Source organism: Protopterus annectens, chromosome 10.part0 (assembly GCF_019279795.1).
Source record: "Protopterus annectens isolate FY-2018-M chromosome 10.part0, PAN1.0, whole genome shotgun sequence".
Taxonomy (NCBI): domain Eukaryota; kingdom Metazoa; phylum Chordata; order Ceratodontiformes; family Protopteridae; genus Protopterus; species Protopterus annectens.
This window is the reverse complement of record NC_056744.1, coordinates 1744994432-1745010833: the sequence shown is the minus strand read 5'-3', so window position 1 is coordinate 1745010833 and position 16402 is coordinate 1744994432. Positions and strand designations below refer to the sequence as shown.

Sequence of the window (16402 nt, the reverse complement as noted above, 5' to 3'; positions counted from 1 at the left end):
AAATAACAAGGTTGTTCTATATATAAGTAAGAACATAGTAATCATGTAATTACATTGGTTGTTCTATGTGAGAGTAGGGGTATTACTCAGTCAAGGGTATGTTACACTAACGCTGCGTGTACTATAGGACAGGAGAGATGATAAAAACAAAATAAGGCTGGCACACTAACTCTGGTTAGCTGATCTATGTGTAAGTAGCACCCAGTTACGTCCGCTGTAGTTAGGGGACTTGTAGAATCAACAGCGATAGAGCAGTTATGCACTAGTCACAGTATTCCTCAAGTTAGCAGCAGTTTGCAGCTCTGAAGTTGTACAGGGACAGCATCGCTTTAAAAGTGGTAACAAAAATAGAACATACAGTAGTTTAAAAACAGCAGATGCAAGAAGGCGTCAGCAAAAACCATAGCATACAACAGCAAAATTTCTCTTGGAGCAACAGTGAGACTCAATATCAGTTGTAAACATCAAAGACAAGATATAAAGGTTACAGACAGCAGTCGTAAAGGCGACAACAAAACCATAGCATTTAACGCTCAACAAACCTTCTGGAGAAGCAACGTAGTGCAGTATGAGTTATAAGCATTAAAGTCTAATAAAAACAGCAGTCGCGTGAAAGGCAACAGTGTAATATTTAAGGTAACAGTGTGGATAGTCAGTTTACTAGTATATCCACCGAGTGGTTAAGAAGAACACACACAAACAAATTGCTTCTATGGGTAGACATCAAGTACCAGGTAAGGTACAAAGGAATAAACTTTAACCAAATTTATCTAAAGGCAGAAGCGCATCCAGCGGTAAAATACAAAATTATACAATACCTATTATAACTGAGAGCAAACAGTTACAGTCGCCCAGCAGCAGCGAGGGGAAAGATAAGATTAAAGATGGCTTCAGGGGATAAGGAGGGATTAAAAACCTCGCAAAGGAAGTACCTAGGAGGGAGGGGCATAGAATAGTTGGGAGCAGAGGGAAGAAAGTAAAAGGGAAGTATGGAGTGAAGTAAGCAGGAGGGGGAGGATCATAGAATAGGTGGGAGCAAAGGAAAGAAAGCAAAAGGGAAATATGGAGTAAAATAAGCAGGGCAGAAACAGACAGAGGAGTGGGAGCGTAGGCAATCAGCCCAGCTGAGGAGCAGAGACACTACTTAGTGAGAAAGGAGTGATTATAGTGGAAAGTAAGAGTAAGGAGTGAGACAGGAGTGAAATCTGAGGTAATTTGTATAGCAGGGAAAGAGCGAGGAGAAACAGGCTTCACAGTAGAAATAATTACTATTAAAGGGGTAGAGGAAGAACAGAAATAAAATAGAGGCCTTCCTGAGGGGAACACAAGTAAGTTTCAAGAACAGCGTTAGGAGTAAGGGATGGAAGTAAGATAGTGGGAGTAGGAGAAAAAAGGGGGGCAAAATATCAGTGCTGTAGGATAAAAAAGGTCTAAGGGTACCTAGAGGGGGGGGGGGGGTGCTGCTGGCAGACTTAGCTGGGAGCAAACAGAAATACACCGGCTACAACAGGTCAAAAATACAATCAAATTGTGTAGACATACTTTCTTAGAATCTGTAGGAGGTGGGTATGGAGAAGAGTGTAAGGGTCCAGAGTCTTTTAAGTTATTTAGGTGATTTAGTACCCTCTGAGAGTGGAGTAGTTTTCACAGTCGAGCAAGTGGATAATGGGTGGAGCAAGAGAATAAGCTGGTACAGGAGAAAAATGAGGGAGAGAATACAAAGTGTTAGAGATACATGAATATGCAGTATCTTTCAAATAAAGATATAGTCAAGTACATAAAAATAGAATTCAGGTCAACTATTCCAATGAATAGCACTTACAAACAGTATAAGCCAGGAAAGTAAATACCATTCAGGCAAAATCACAATGCATAGATACTTAGTTTGGAATTGCAGCAGTTAAACATATACATTTCAACAGTAGAAACCTTGCAGTACTTTGGTTAAAAAACAAACAGTTATACCCTAATATACAGCAGATAAATTCTATCTAGAAGCATAGGGATAGCATGGGATAAGCCTGTAGATCTGTATTGTAAGATAAGGAGGAGCGCTAAGTGTAGGGGGGCCCAATAACTGATAGGACCCAAGCTCAGCTTATACTTGAGAGGCCTAGAACACTACGTAAAAGTAACAATAAAAGGACTGGTCCTTAGTCAATCTACCTCCTCCAAGGTCTTTGTAAGGGTCGTAAATGCACTGAGTAGCCTCGTGTTGGAACGCTAAGCAAGCCGCTGTAAGTTTCCCACTAATATCAGCGAGAAATAGCCTTGGCTGGGTCTTACTACGAATACAAACCCTAAAATAACAAGGTTGTTCTATATATAAGTAAGAACATAGTAATCATGTAATTACATTGGTTGTTCTATGTGAGAGTAGGGGTATTACTCAGTCAAGGGTATGTTACACTAACGCTGCGTGTACTATAGGACAGGAGAGATGATAAAAACAAAATAAGGCTGGCACACTAACTCTGGTTAGCTGATCTATGTGTAAGTAGCACCCAGTTACGTCCGCTGTAGTTAGGGGACTTGTAGAATCAACAGCGATAGAGCAGTTATGCACTAGTCACAGTATTCCTCAAGTTAGCAGCAGTTTGCAGCTCTGAAGTTGTACAGGGACAGCATCGCTTTAAAAGTGGTAAAAAAAATAGAACATACAGTAGTTTAAAAACAGCAGATGCAAGAAGGCGTCAGCAAAAACCATAGCATACAACAGCAAAATTTCTCTTGGAGCAACAGTGAGACTCAATATCAGTTGTAAACATCAAAGACAAGATATAAAGGTTACAGACAGCAGTCGAGATAAGGCGACAACAAAACGATAGCATTAAACGCTCAACAAACCTTCTGGAGAAGCAACGAGTGCAGTATGAGTTATAAGCATTAAAGTCTAATAAAAACAGCAGTCGCGTGAAAGGCAACAGTGTAATATTTAAGGTAACAGTGTGGATAGTCAGTTTACTAGTATATCCACCGAGTGGTTAAGAAGAACACACACAAACAAATTGCTTCTATGGGTAGACATCAAGTACCAGGTAAGGTACAAAGGAATAAACTTTAACCAAATTTATCTAAAGGCAGAAGCGCATCCAGCGGTAAAATACAAAATTATACAATACCTATTATAACTGAGAGCAAACAGTTACAGTCGCCCAGCAGCAGCGAGGGGAAAGATAAGATTAAAGATGGCGCCCAGGGGATAAGGAGGGATTAAAAAACCTCGCAAAGGAAGTACCTAGGAGGGGGAGGGGCATAGAATAGTTGGGAGCAGAGGGAAGAAAGTAAAAGGGAAGTATGGAGTGAAGTAAGCAGGAGGGGGAGGATCATAGAATAGGTGGGAGCAAAGGAAAGAAAGCAAAAGGGAAATATGGAGTAAAATAAGCAGGGCAGAAACAGACAGAGGAGTGGGAGCGTAGGCAATCAGCCCAGCTGAGGAGCAGAGACACTACTTAGTGAGAAAGGAGTGATTATAGTGGAAAGTAAGAGTAAGGAGTGAGACAGGAGTGAAATCTGAGGTAATTTGTATAGCAGGGAAAGAGCGAGGAGAAACAGGCTTCACAGTAGAAATAATTACTATTAAAGGGGTAGAGGAAGAACAGAAATAAAATAGAGGCCTTCCTGAGGGGAACACAAGTAAGTTTCAAGAACAGCGTTAGGAGTAAGGGATGGAAGTAAGATAGTGGGAGTAGGAGAAAAAAAAGGGGGCAAAATATCAGTGCTGTAGGATAAAAAAGGTCTAAGGGTACCTAGAGGGGGGGGGGGGGGGTGCTGCTGGCAGACTTAGCTGGGAGCAAACAGAAATACACCGGCTACAACAGGTCAAAAATACAATCAAATTGTGTAGACATACTTTCTTAGAATCTGTAGGAGGTGGGTATGGAGAAGAGTGTAAGGGTCCAGAGTCTTTTAAGTTATTTAGGTGATTTAGTACCCTCGTAGAGTGGAGTAGTTTTCACAGTCGAGCAAGTGGATAATGGGTGGAGCAAGAGAATAAGCTGGTACAGGAGAAAAATGAGGGAGAGAATACAAAGTGTTAGAGATACATGAATATGCAGTATCTTTCAAATAAAGATATAGTCAAGTACATAAAAATAGAATTCAGGTCAACTATTCCAATGAATAGCACTTACAAACAGTATAAGCCAGGAAAGTAAATACCATTCAGGCAAAATCACAATGCATAGATACTTAGTTTGGAATTGCAGCAGTTAAACATATACATTTCAACAGTAGAAACCTTGCAGTACTTTGGTTAAAAAACAAACAGTTATACCCTAATATACAGCAGATAAATTCTATCTAGAAGCATAGGGATAGCATGGGATAAGCCTGTAGATCTGTATTGTAAGATAAGGAGGAGCGCTAAGTGTAGGGGGGCCCAATAACTGATAGGACCCAAGCTCAGCTTATACTTGAGAGGCCTAGAACACTACGCAAAAGTAACAATAAAAGGACTGGTCCTTAGTCAATCTAGGTCCTCCAAGGTCTTTGTAAGGGTCGTAAATGCACTGAGTAGCCTCGTGTTGGAACGCTAAGCAAGCCGCTGTAAGTTTCCCACTAATATCAGCGAGAAATAGCCTTGGCTGGGTCTTACTACGAATACAAACCCTAAAATAACAAGGTTGTTCTATATATAAGTAAGAACATAGTAATCATGTAATTACATTGGTTGTTCTATGTGAGAGTAGGGGTATTACTCAGTCAAGGGTATGTTACACTAACGCTGCGTGTACTATAGGACAGGAGAGATGATAAAAACAAAATAAGGCTGGCACACTAACTCTGGTTAGCTGATCTATGTGTAAGTAGCACCCAGTTACGTCCGCTGTAGTTAGGGGACTTGTAGAATCAACAGCGATAGAGCAGTTATGCACTAGTCACAGTATTCCTCAAGTTAGCAGCAGTTTGCAGCTCTGAAGTTGTACAGGGACAGCATCGCTTTAAAAGTGGTAACAAAAAATAGAACATACAGTAGTTTAAAAACAGCAGATGCAAGAAGGCGTCAGCAAAAACCATAGCATACAACAGCAAAATTTCTCTTGGAGCAACAGTGAGACTCAATATCAGTTGTAAACATCAAAGACAAGATATAAAGGTTACAGACAGCAGTCACAGAAGGCGACAACAAAACCATAGCATTTAACGCTCAACAAACCTTCTGGAGAAGCAACGTAGTGCAGTATGAGTTATAAGCATTAAAGTCTAATAAAAACAGCAGTCGCGTGAAAGGCAACAGTGTAATATTTAAGGTAACAGTGTGGATAGTCAGTTTACTAGTATATCCACCGAGTGGTTAAGAAGAACACACACAAACAAATTGCTTCTATGGGTAGACATCAAGTACCAGGTAAGGTACAAAGGAATAAACTTTAACCAAATTTATCTAAAGGCAGAAGCGCATCCAGCGGTAAAATACAAAATTATACAATACCTATTATAACTGAGAGCAAACAGTTACAGTCGCCCAGCAGCAGCGAGGGGAAAGATAAGATTAAAGATGGTGCCCAGGGGATAAGGAGGGATTAAAACACCTCGTAAAGGAAGTACCTAGGAGGGGGAGGGGCATAGAATAGTTGGGAGCAGAGGGAAGAAAGTAAAAGGGAAGTATGGAGTGAAGTAAGCAGGAGGGGGAGGATCATAGAATAGGTGGGAGCAAAGGAAAGAAAGCAAAAGGGAAATATGGAGTAAAATAAGCAGGGCAGAAACAGACAGAGGAGTGGGAGCGTAGGCAATCAGCCCAGCTGAGGAGCAGAGACACTACTTAGTGAGAAAGGAGTGATTATAGTGGAAAGTAAGAGTAAGGAGTGAGACAGGAGTGAAATCTGAGGTAATTTGTATAGCAGGGAAAGAGCGAGGAGAAACAGGCTTCACAGTAGAAATAATTACTATTAAAGGGGTAGAGGAAGAACAGAAATAAAATAGAGGCCTTCCTGAGGGGAACACAAGTAAGTTTCAAGAACAGCGTTAGGAGTAAGGGATGGAAGTAAGATAGTGGGAGTAGGAGAAAAAAAGGGGGGCAAAATATCAGTGCTGTAGGATAAAAAAGGTCTAAGGGTACCTAGAGGGGGGGGGGTGCTGCTGGCAGACTTAGCTGGGAGCAAACAGAAATACACCGGCTACAACAGGTCAAAAATACAATCAAATTGTGTAGACATACTTTCTTAGAATCTGTAGGAGGTGGGTATGGAGAAGAGTGTAAGGGTCCAGAGTCTTTTAAGTTATTTAGGTGATTTAGTACCCTCGTAGAGTGGAGTAGTTTTCACAGTCGAGCAGGTGGATAATGGGTGGAGCAAGAGAATAAGTTTCTTAGAATCTGTAGGAGGTGGGTATGGAGAAGAGTGTAAGGGTCCGGAGTCTTTTAAGTTATTTAGGTGATTTAGTACCCTCGTAGAGTGGAGTAGTTTTCACAGTCGAGCAAGTGGATAATGGGTGGAGCAAGAGAATAAGTTTCTTAGAATCTGTAGGAGGTGGGTATGGAGAAGAGTGTAAGGGTCCAGAGTCTTTTAAGTTATTTAGGTGATTTAGTACCCTCGTAGAGTGGAGTAGTTTTCACAGTCGAGCAAGTAGATAATGGGTGGAGCAGGACAATAAGCTGGTACAGGAGAAAATTTCTTAGAATCTGTAGGAGGTGGGTATGGAGAAGAGTGCAAGGGTCCAGAGTCTTTTAAGTTATTAGGTGATTTAGTACCCTCGTAGAGTGGAGTAGTTTTCACAGTCGAGCAAGTAGATAATGGGTGGAGCAGGAGAATAAGTTTCTTAGAATCTGTAGGAGGTGGGTATGGAGAAGAGTGCAAGGTTCCAGAGTCTTTTAAGTTATTAGGTGATTTAGTACCCTCAGAGAGTGGAGTAGTTTTCACAGTCGAGCAAGTAGATAATGGGTGGAGCAGGAGAATAAGTTTCTTAGAATCTGTAGGAGGTGGGTATGGAGAAGAGTGCAAGGGTCCAGAGTCTTTTAAGTTATTAGGTGATTTAGTACCCTCGTAGAGTGGAGTAGTTTTCACAGTCGAGCAAGTAGATAATGGGTGGAGCAGGAGAATAAGTTTCTTAGAATCTGTAGGATTTAACCTGATGGATTGCCAGCTGATCACTACTCTATTAGAGTTAATGCCAAACTATCCTGTAAAAAAACTTGTCACCAATGATATACTCCAGGGGTCTGTTTTGGGACTATGTCTATTTGATATGCACTTCTGTGGAGTACTGCAGCCATCATCAGTATGACTGAAGACATTAGGATCTGACAAAAGGCCATAACTAGGGCAAGCTCATGGTATCAGGATTACAGTCCAAAGCTAAATACTTTAAGAAACAGAAACTTTTTCACACCTGCCTTATAAATAACATCCCTTTAAAACAGGATGCGTCATTACAGACCTAGGCACCTTTGTGGATAAAGAACTCTCCTTTGATCAACACATAACATCTGCCTTTAGGAAAGCCTTATACTGTGCCAGTCTGATTAATAAAGGCATCTTTTGTTGGTCAAAAGAGGTCATCATTCCATTCCACTCCTCTCCTTTACCTCAGCCCCATTCTAAAATATTATGCACAAATTGCGGTTTCCTGTTACAGGATCGAAACTCTGTTTACGCGAATATGAAAACGTTGAACCATATTGCGCAAAGTACGTAAACAGAGAACGTCCAAAACCGTGAATTTTGAAATGTTGATTTGTTTTGGTTGGCCCGCCTGCGATATAGCTCCGTAAGGTAAGTGTGCGATAGATAGGACTTTAGTGTTAGGATTTGGGTTAAGGTAAGTGCATAGATAGGTAATGTATGTAAGATTTAGTGTAGTGTTAGATGTAGGGGGGATTTAAGTGTATGTATGTGTATTATTTATTTTGTTTAGGTGTATGTCTGTAGGGGAAGAGTGCGATAGTTACGGACCTTAGGGTTAGGGAGGGGTTAAGGATAGTGCATAGGTAGTTGTGTATGTGGGGTTTAGTGTAGGTTAGAAGTAGGGTTTTGGTGCTTTACGTTAGGGTTTTAAGTAGGGTTTGGTTAGTGTATGTATGTGGTTTATTTATTTTGTTTGGGTAGGTAGTATGTAGCGGGTGGTGGGGTTGGCCGACTATGACAGTTCAATATTTTTTTTTCACTGTTTAGTGCATTCGGGATTTTCGCGGTTCACGGTATAGGGGCCGATGTTTAGGTATTCGCGCATAGGGTGTTTCGCTTTGGTAATATAGACCCACAAATTGTCATATACCTGCTCATTTTAAAAGTCTAAGTGTTTCCTCATTAAAACAATCTCAACTATGAGCTTCCAAAATTACTCAGACTGTCTATAAGCTCTACCTCTTTTCTCTGTCTCATCCTGATTCCTCCAGATGATTTATGCCTGGTCTGTAAATGACATAATTTTGTTTTATTTTACCACATATCTGTAAAACTGTTAGTAAAGCAAATATAAGATTAAGGTATCTAAATAAATAGGACTTGTTGGCATGAAAGATATCTCTCCCCAAAATATCTGCACCACTGGAACCAACTCTCGCTTTGTATAAATCAAAGCACATACCTTGTTGTGGTTCAATTTAACTTAGAAAAACAAATGGAAAACTACTACAAATTAACTCTAGACCTAGTCCCCCAATCCCTTATGGGCAGGGTTAACTAGCTGCATATACCAGACAGATTGCAGTGGATAAGCTTCAAAAAGCGTAATGGGTATATTGCAAGCTATGAAACTATGAACCAATGACGTTGCAGTAGGTCACATTTTTGCATTGCAGCCAAGTAAGCATTTTCTAGCTTTCAAACACATGCTTCTCTATTTATTTATTTACTTACTTATTTATTTATTTGTTTTCCATTGTTAATTGAGTAAGTGTTCTGGCTTGCAAATTGGACATTTTCAGCCATAGCACAAGTAATTTGAAAAGAACAAAATAAATTACACCTGCATGATACTGTAATTTTGATGAAAGATTAATTATTGGTGATTGATCAGTTAGTTTAAGGACTAGATCAGTGAAGCCTGTTTGTTTGAGACTAACAGACCAAATGGATAACTCAATGAAGATTTTATGAGTTACACCAAGATTTGGTGACCTTGATAGTAAGCTGTATTAGTAGGGAGCTGCAGGGGAGAAGACCCTATCCATTGTTGTGTGCATGAGGTCTTTGCCTCCATGTGTAAAATCATCTTCATTGACTTTCTGTTTTGGTTTGTCAGCCTTGGCAAAATGCCTTCACTGAAAAGGTCTTTAATGAAGAAAAGCACATTCATAATTACTGAACCCTTTGCTGTTTAACATGACATTATAAACAATGGGCATTGAGTAACTTGAAAATCAAGGCACTCTGTAGTTAGAAGTTTGTTCAGAATGATTAAATCTAATTCAGCATATATTCCTAGTGCAGCATATCAGCCAGATTTGTATATTACAATTTTCATTTTCTAGCAAGTTCTAGCAGACCATGAATGGGGTTTGTCTATAGTTCTTATAAAACCAACTGGGAATCATTATGTAGACATACTGATTAGGTGGTGCCTGAAGAAGGAGCAAAAGGCATAAAAGTTATCTAGGGCTCTGATAATGAATGGAATAGTTGTTTTAGAACTTGACTCCTAAAGGTCTTGTTGCAGTGTAATTCATGTCAAGGGACAGAAAGAGATATCTGTAAAGAATAAAAGAAGCGCTTAACCATGGGAAGGCAGCACGGCACAGGAGAGCAGGCTAGGGTTGGAGTTAAAAGATAACTGTATTCGAATCAATAATTTCCTGTTCTGATGGTGCATTTCATACCCAATAGAATGATCCTTATACCTACACTGCCACATAAAAAACAGTATATCAGTGTCTCACCTAGCTTCATGCTAGATTTGAATTAAATTTCACAATGGTTTGTTTTGGAATTGGTTTCCCTGCTTGTTACATCAAACTAACCATCATATTTTAAGGTCTTGAAAAAGCCCACATAGCAGCCCTTAATCCTTTCCCTTCCATTGAGATCATAAACTTACTGAGGCTCTAGGGATTTTCAACTCTTGTACTGTATAGTATTTGAACATCTCTGGCTGGAAATTTAGAAAACCCGATCCCACTAGCTGATACAGAAGGTGAGTGGAAGTGAGATGTCCCAGCTCAGGAGTCTAACTAAAGCCACCAAGGCAAAATTTGAAGCAAAAATAGCCACATAGGCCATGGACAACCATAAGGCCTTCTTCAGAGGTGTCTGTAATTTCAAAAGCATGATGCAGCAGTGCACTGAGCTGATTCTGAATGACATCACCTATACTGAAGCTGAAGATATATCAAACCTGCTGGCTGATATGTTCTGCTCCAACTTCAGCCCCCATCCCACCCCTGAATATCTCACAAGAAATGTCAAAAAACAATGCTCCCTGAGGCATTACTCAGGACTAAGTCCTGGAAACTCTCTCAAAAGCCAAACATACTGCATCTTTGGGTCCTGACAATATACCTGGATGTATCCTGAATAGCATGAAACATGACTTACCCGTACCCATAACAATATTGTTCAACCTCAACTTCCAAATGGGATTCGTACTAAGTGAATGGAGAACAGCAACTGTCATACTCCTACACAAAGGAGGGCCATCCACCAACCCAGGTAACTACCATCCTGTACATCTGACCAGCCTCTTATGTAAAGCCATGGAAGGACTTATTTTAGAATCAGTAAGGACATAGGAAGCCTCCAGAAAATTAACCCATCCCAGTTTGGTTTTGTCAAAAACAGATAATGCTTAGTTAATCTAGTGGACTTTTTCAGAAGAGTCACCAAAGCAATAGTCAAAGGCAATACTGCCTGTGTAGACCTGGTCAAAGCTTTTGACACAGTATCACAGTCAGACATTGTAGAAAATGTTCCTAAATTAAACCCCTATATCACTAACTAGATTGCCAACAGGCTCACAAATAGGACACAGGAAGACAAGATAAGGGAAACTACCTCCACAAAAAGACCATTCACCAGTGGCATCCCCCAGAGTTCAGTGCTGAGACCTCTTCTGTTTGGCATCTACTTCTCAGAAGTCCAAGCAAATGATAAAAAGTCTTTGGCTGACCAAGTCTGAGGATAACTGCAAACTGGAAGCCATCACTGAATCCCTAAAAGACTCTTCCATTCTCCAGGAGGGCTTGTCCCTAACAAATAACTGGTGTCAGAGTCATGGGCTAAAGCTAAATGCCAAAAAGTCCAGTATTGTATCTTTTGGGAAACCGACTGACCTGGGAAATTACCACATTGCCAATACACCCATAAGAGTTGATCCAGTAGTTAGAGATTTGGAAACAAAAACAAAACAAACAAACAAACAAAAATATGAGAGCTGTGGTAACTGATAGGGTTGCTAGCACACACATTCAGGATGATTCTTTTAGTGGTATATACTTTTTCAGACATATGGAACAACTTAGAGCACCATCAGAGGTTCCTTACAAAGAGAATACAGGGCCTAAAGCAGATGTCCTACATGGACTGCCTCAAAGATCTATTACTAAACTAAGTCTCCTATAGACTAGTAAGAGGTGACGTGTACCTGGCCAGTAAGGCATCCCCTGATCCAGTATTAATAGACCTCAAATGGTATCAGAAGTACTCAATCCAGAGAACTTAACCTCTTCTGCAACATGAACATAATGGTTTGTAGAGAATGGAACAGGATACATCTACTCTGGAACAGACCCCCCATCCATGTAAAAGAAAGCTCATCCTTTCCTATTGAAATGCAGCTGAGATCAAGGACTACCTATGTGCTACTACTGGACAGAGACTTTTCCCCTTTCAGTATACAACAGTATGACACTAGAAGCATTCATTCACAAATGAGAAGTGTAGGAATACAAATCTTGGTAAGGGAATTGCCCTTCAGGGCAGTTAGTCTAGTATTCACCTATGAACCTATATCACCAATACATATGATAACCACTTACAGTACTGCAGAGATATCAGTATTGCAGACAACATCAAAATAAAATAAAATAATGCACGTCTTTTTCAGTTTATAAATATATGACTGTAGCCATCCAGATAGGAGAAGACTGACCGTAGAGATAATAAGTCACCCTCCACTAATAATAGATGGACAGTGCAGTGACATGCATGGTGTGATGAGTGCCAGGATAGACATTCATACCTTGTTAAGCATCATCGGTAATTTGGGGCTTAACATAGGCAAGTCTAATCACGATTTAACTGAGGGCAAGTCACTGATACCATAGTATGTATGTATGCATACATGCATGCAGTATACTTTTCTTGCACTTTGTCAGTGTAGACAGAAGATAGTATATGGTCATTATCAACGGGCGGCACAGTGGTGCAGTGGTTAATGCTGTCGCCTCACAGCAAGAGGTTCTCCGGTTTGATTCTCGGCTGGGGTGCCTTTTGTGTGGAGTTTGCATGTTCTCCCTGTGTTCGCGTGGGTTTCCTCCGGGTACTCCGGTTTCCACCCACATTCTAAAGACATGCTTCTGGAGCATTTCTCCCCGGGCCTCCGCTGAAAACAGGATCTGTGGAACCTAGTCGGACTTTCCCGGTCAACAAATGTTAAATAAAAATTATGTGGTATTAGAATTGGGTTACAGTATCTGCTTCCCTTGAAGTAAAAGAGTTTTATGCAAGCCAAGACCACATTACAGTATAAAACCTACTGCAGTGCACAGCTGGCAAAATGCAAATGAACATCTGCTCAGTTCAAAACACCATCTTTTAAGTTTGCATCCATTTCATAGCCAATATAAACATGCAGATGTGGACTCACCAGAACTGCATAGAATGTACTAAATTTGTACAGTGTACAATTAAAATCCTCTGTAGTAAATAGAGTAGCTAATTGGGTAGTGCATGAGTGACAGCGATAGTGTGTATTATATTGCTGTACGTTATTTGCACTTTATTTTTGCTTGCTATTAAAATTTATAAAAAAGCATATGCATTGTTTCATTTTGGAAACTGTCACATTGTCTTATACATACTTGACTTAACTGTCGTAATCAAGGAGGTCTGAGGCAGTGAATAAGTGGGAGACAGATGTCTGCAACAAAGTATTTTAAACCCTTTATGTAAGCACATAATGTACCCACTCTAGCCTGCCAAAGCAAGAAAAGGGTTGTATCTCTTTAAGAGATTACTAATAAAAAAAAAAAACACCAAGGGAGTCATTGCGTAATCCAGTGAAACTATGTCCAAACAGTAACTCTCTTGGAATTGGGCCCTTTGCGTGAAGAGGTCTTGGTTGAAAAAATAAATAAATCAGCACACCTCCTACTCCAAATCAAGTAAAGAAAGAACAGAGTATCAAAGACTGCTAATGACTTAGAATGCTGCAATTGTTTTGGTTTGAAAATCGAGAAAAGAAAAATATTGCTCTTCGAAACGCCAAAATAAAATGTCTTACTTAAATTTAATTCGTTCTCAAGCATAAATCATTCTAGTTACTTTTTAATGATTTAAGCACACTACCTCATATACGTACTGTTACCTCAGAGACTTAGTCATAAGATTTCACAAGTAGAAATTAATGGAATCAGACACACGTGACAGGATGAAGCTTACATGCAGTTCATTGCTTTAATTTCTGCTGTAGTGTTAGCACTCCTCAAATATTGCCTTTTCTTTCGTATTGCTTTCAGTCTGTACAAGCAGGCAAATTAAATCTCTGTATGAACGTCTAAAATACTTTTATGACGCTCCCTATATTCCTCTGTAAAGCTGAAATAGTTTGCAGAGTTCCCTTATAAGTTTCACATGGCACTTTGCCCATGCTTTCATTCACTTAGAAAGTGAGAATTATTGAAATACTTACGGGAAGAGCTGAAAAAAGTGATTAAGAAAATGAGTATCACAACCATAGTTAGATGAAGCTGTAGACAACAGAATGCGTATTAACCATTATGGTAACCCAGCTGCAGTGTTGCTTTAACAGGAAGCTAGTAATTTGAGACCAAGTTACAAGAATACTTTCACTTTTGTTATAATAAGAGTCACAACATATAAATACATGCCCTGTTGAAGCTTGATTATGCTAACTAGAAATGCCTTTTAGATTGTGGATGCTTCTTATACCTTACGTAATAATGTATCATCTAGAATATATATGTACTGGGTGAAGCTATGAAAATATCCTACATAACATGTTGTTCACAAGTTGAGTAATTAAAGTGGGTAACTAAAAGCATGCATGGTAGTTCAAATAACAGCTGTAGGATATTTTTTGTCAGTAGAACTATTTTTAGCTAATTCTTTACTCCCTAGTCCCTTCTGCCTTATTTGCTGATCATCTGTCACCAAGATCACGTTATATTGTCATCCAGGCAGCCTGTTTTTCAGCCTCATATATCCCACATATATGTCTCAATGCTAGGTCAATACGGGGAGGGGTGAGGGTATGCCATTTGTGTGATGTAACCAATCAAGAGCTCATCTCCATTATAAACCAGATTCATCCCAGCAAGTCTCCTGCCTCAATCCAATATATATATATATATATATATATATATATATATCTCCAGGATCTGCATCTCAATATGCTAGCAGGTTTAGCCTTGCCATTTCTCTCACTTCCCTGCTTGTTCCAGCAGTATCCTGGCCACTACCTGAACTGGGTATTTTGGGTTGTAGGCAGACCTCCCTCCCTTTATACAGTTGAGCTAATGACACAAATTCCTGCAGTAAGCCATGTTTTTCATCACAAAGCTTGGGTCTGGAAACATCTAGATTACTGGTGCATGGTAATTACAAGGCCCAGATCAACTATGAACCTCAACCATTTAGTTAGTGGTTCTGTACAAAATGCAGTCTGTGTCTCTGGTGTAGTCATTTCTGTCAGCTACCTAGCCACCTTGGGAGTTAGTATTTTGAGAACTTAAATGCCAGGTAGATATGGGAGTTAGAGATCATCATTCAATGAAATTTGGACACGGTTTCCATCCACACTCCCATTTTTGATTCTTCTCTGCCTTTTGTAGATGTGGTACCATCTTTTGAGAAACGTATATTTCTAGCAAACTTTACTGGTTTACAGATGAGATGATTATCTATAACTTCCATGACACACCTCAAAGTGCAAATTCAGTCCTGAGCTGAGTATTTTGGAATCAGGATAAATCAGATAAAAGCAATCATTCTGCCTAATGTGTACAGAAAGCTACAAGTTTAACTTGAGGCTTTGCTGTAACCCCAAAGATAAATTAGGTTTTCTATTATCCCCAAATATAGACTGCATCACAACATAGCTATAATGTTTGGAGAAACCACATTTTTAACAAGATCTTTTTGTCAAAACGTGAACTGTAACAAGCAGATCTAAAATCAGGTTTCCTTCTAGGGTTACCACCTGTCCCACTTTGCGAGGGACAGTCCCTCTTTGGGCAGTTGTGTGCTGCAAAAAAATTGAAAAAATGGCAAATATCCTGAGATTTTTAGGACAAAATATTTTCTATATTTTCTTTAATAGTTGCATAAAACAGTTATTTTGCATCTGAAACACCTAAATGTTATAAGAAACAGAATAAGCAACTATAATGCTACAAGAATAAGCTTTTATTTAGGCAAAAAAGTGAAGTTCTGTCTTTTGTACTGGCTGTGGGTATGTTCTGCCCTGCAAAATCTGACATTTCTACAAAAAATGTCCCACTTTGGGCAACTGAAAAGGTGGCAACCCTATTTCCTTCTCAGGATATTGATTATTGGGATACTTTTTCTTGCAGTCCCTTGTTCGCTTCCTTTTTCTGTTTAGCTCTTGAGCACATTCACCTTCTATCAGTGCACGATGATGTCATGTGACTAGTACATGCTCATCTGCTATGCCCACCAGTTCTTTTCTGCATCTCCTATGTTTATCTTTTCATTCCCAGTGTTCATTGTGGAAGCCCTCTGATGTTTGATGTCTAAGAAATACAAGAAGTGTTTGTTTAACTATGAGATCAGAGACCAAGACCCATATCAGCACTGTCTCTGTGGTCTAGAGGGAAAACATAGTGTATAGTTCCATTGTGAGTGACATTGTTTCGTATATTTCAACCCAATCACCCAAACACTCAAGAAGGAGAAACTCTAGGTCTACCTTACATCACACAAGACGGTAGCTGTTGCAAATCCAGAACAAGAATTGTCAAATTATCACAGTCCACTGCCTGAGCAGTGTGAAATGGAAAAGTAGACAGAGGGTAGACATCAGTTACATCTTCCTGGGTGTACAGTGTCTTACATACAGAGAGATTTTGAACCTTTGTCCCCCCATTTTTATGGCTTTGTCCAGGTTTCGTGTTCTAAGAGGTTGAGAGGTATGAATGTATGATATACAGATGTGGCTCTTACCTGGCTGAGCAAGGTAAGAGTGACAGTTAGTTGCTTGTCTGGTGCCAGGATTCATCAGATCGCATATGAACTCAAGTCCTTGATCACAAGTACCAGTATGACTC

At 39.7% G+C, this 16402-nt stretch overlaps 1 protein-coding gene across 4 annotated transcripts in view; it reads right to left on the bottom strand.

Annotated features, from left to right (window-relative positions):
- LOC122813971 overlaps positions 1-13939 on the bottom strand; it is a 1592156-nt gene extending 1578217 nt beyond the window's left edge. For 3 of the 4 annotated variants that reach the window (XM_044086526.1, XM_044086527.1, XM_044086529.1), the window contains exon 1: positions 13786-13939. In XM_044086526.1, coding sequence (XP_043942461.1) covers positions 13786-13831 — 46 coding nt within the window. In that variant the 5' untranslated portion in view covers positions 13832-13939. The remainder of the gene's footprint in view (positions 1-13785) is intronic. The other variant, XM_044086528.1, reaches the window with a different exon arrangement.
- Positions 13940-16402: the final 2463 nt, after the last annotated feature.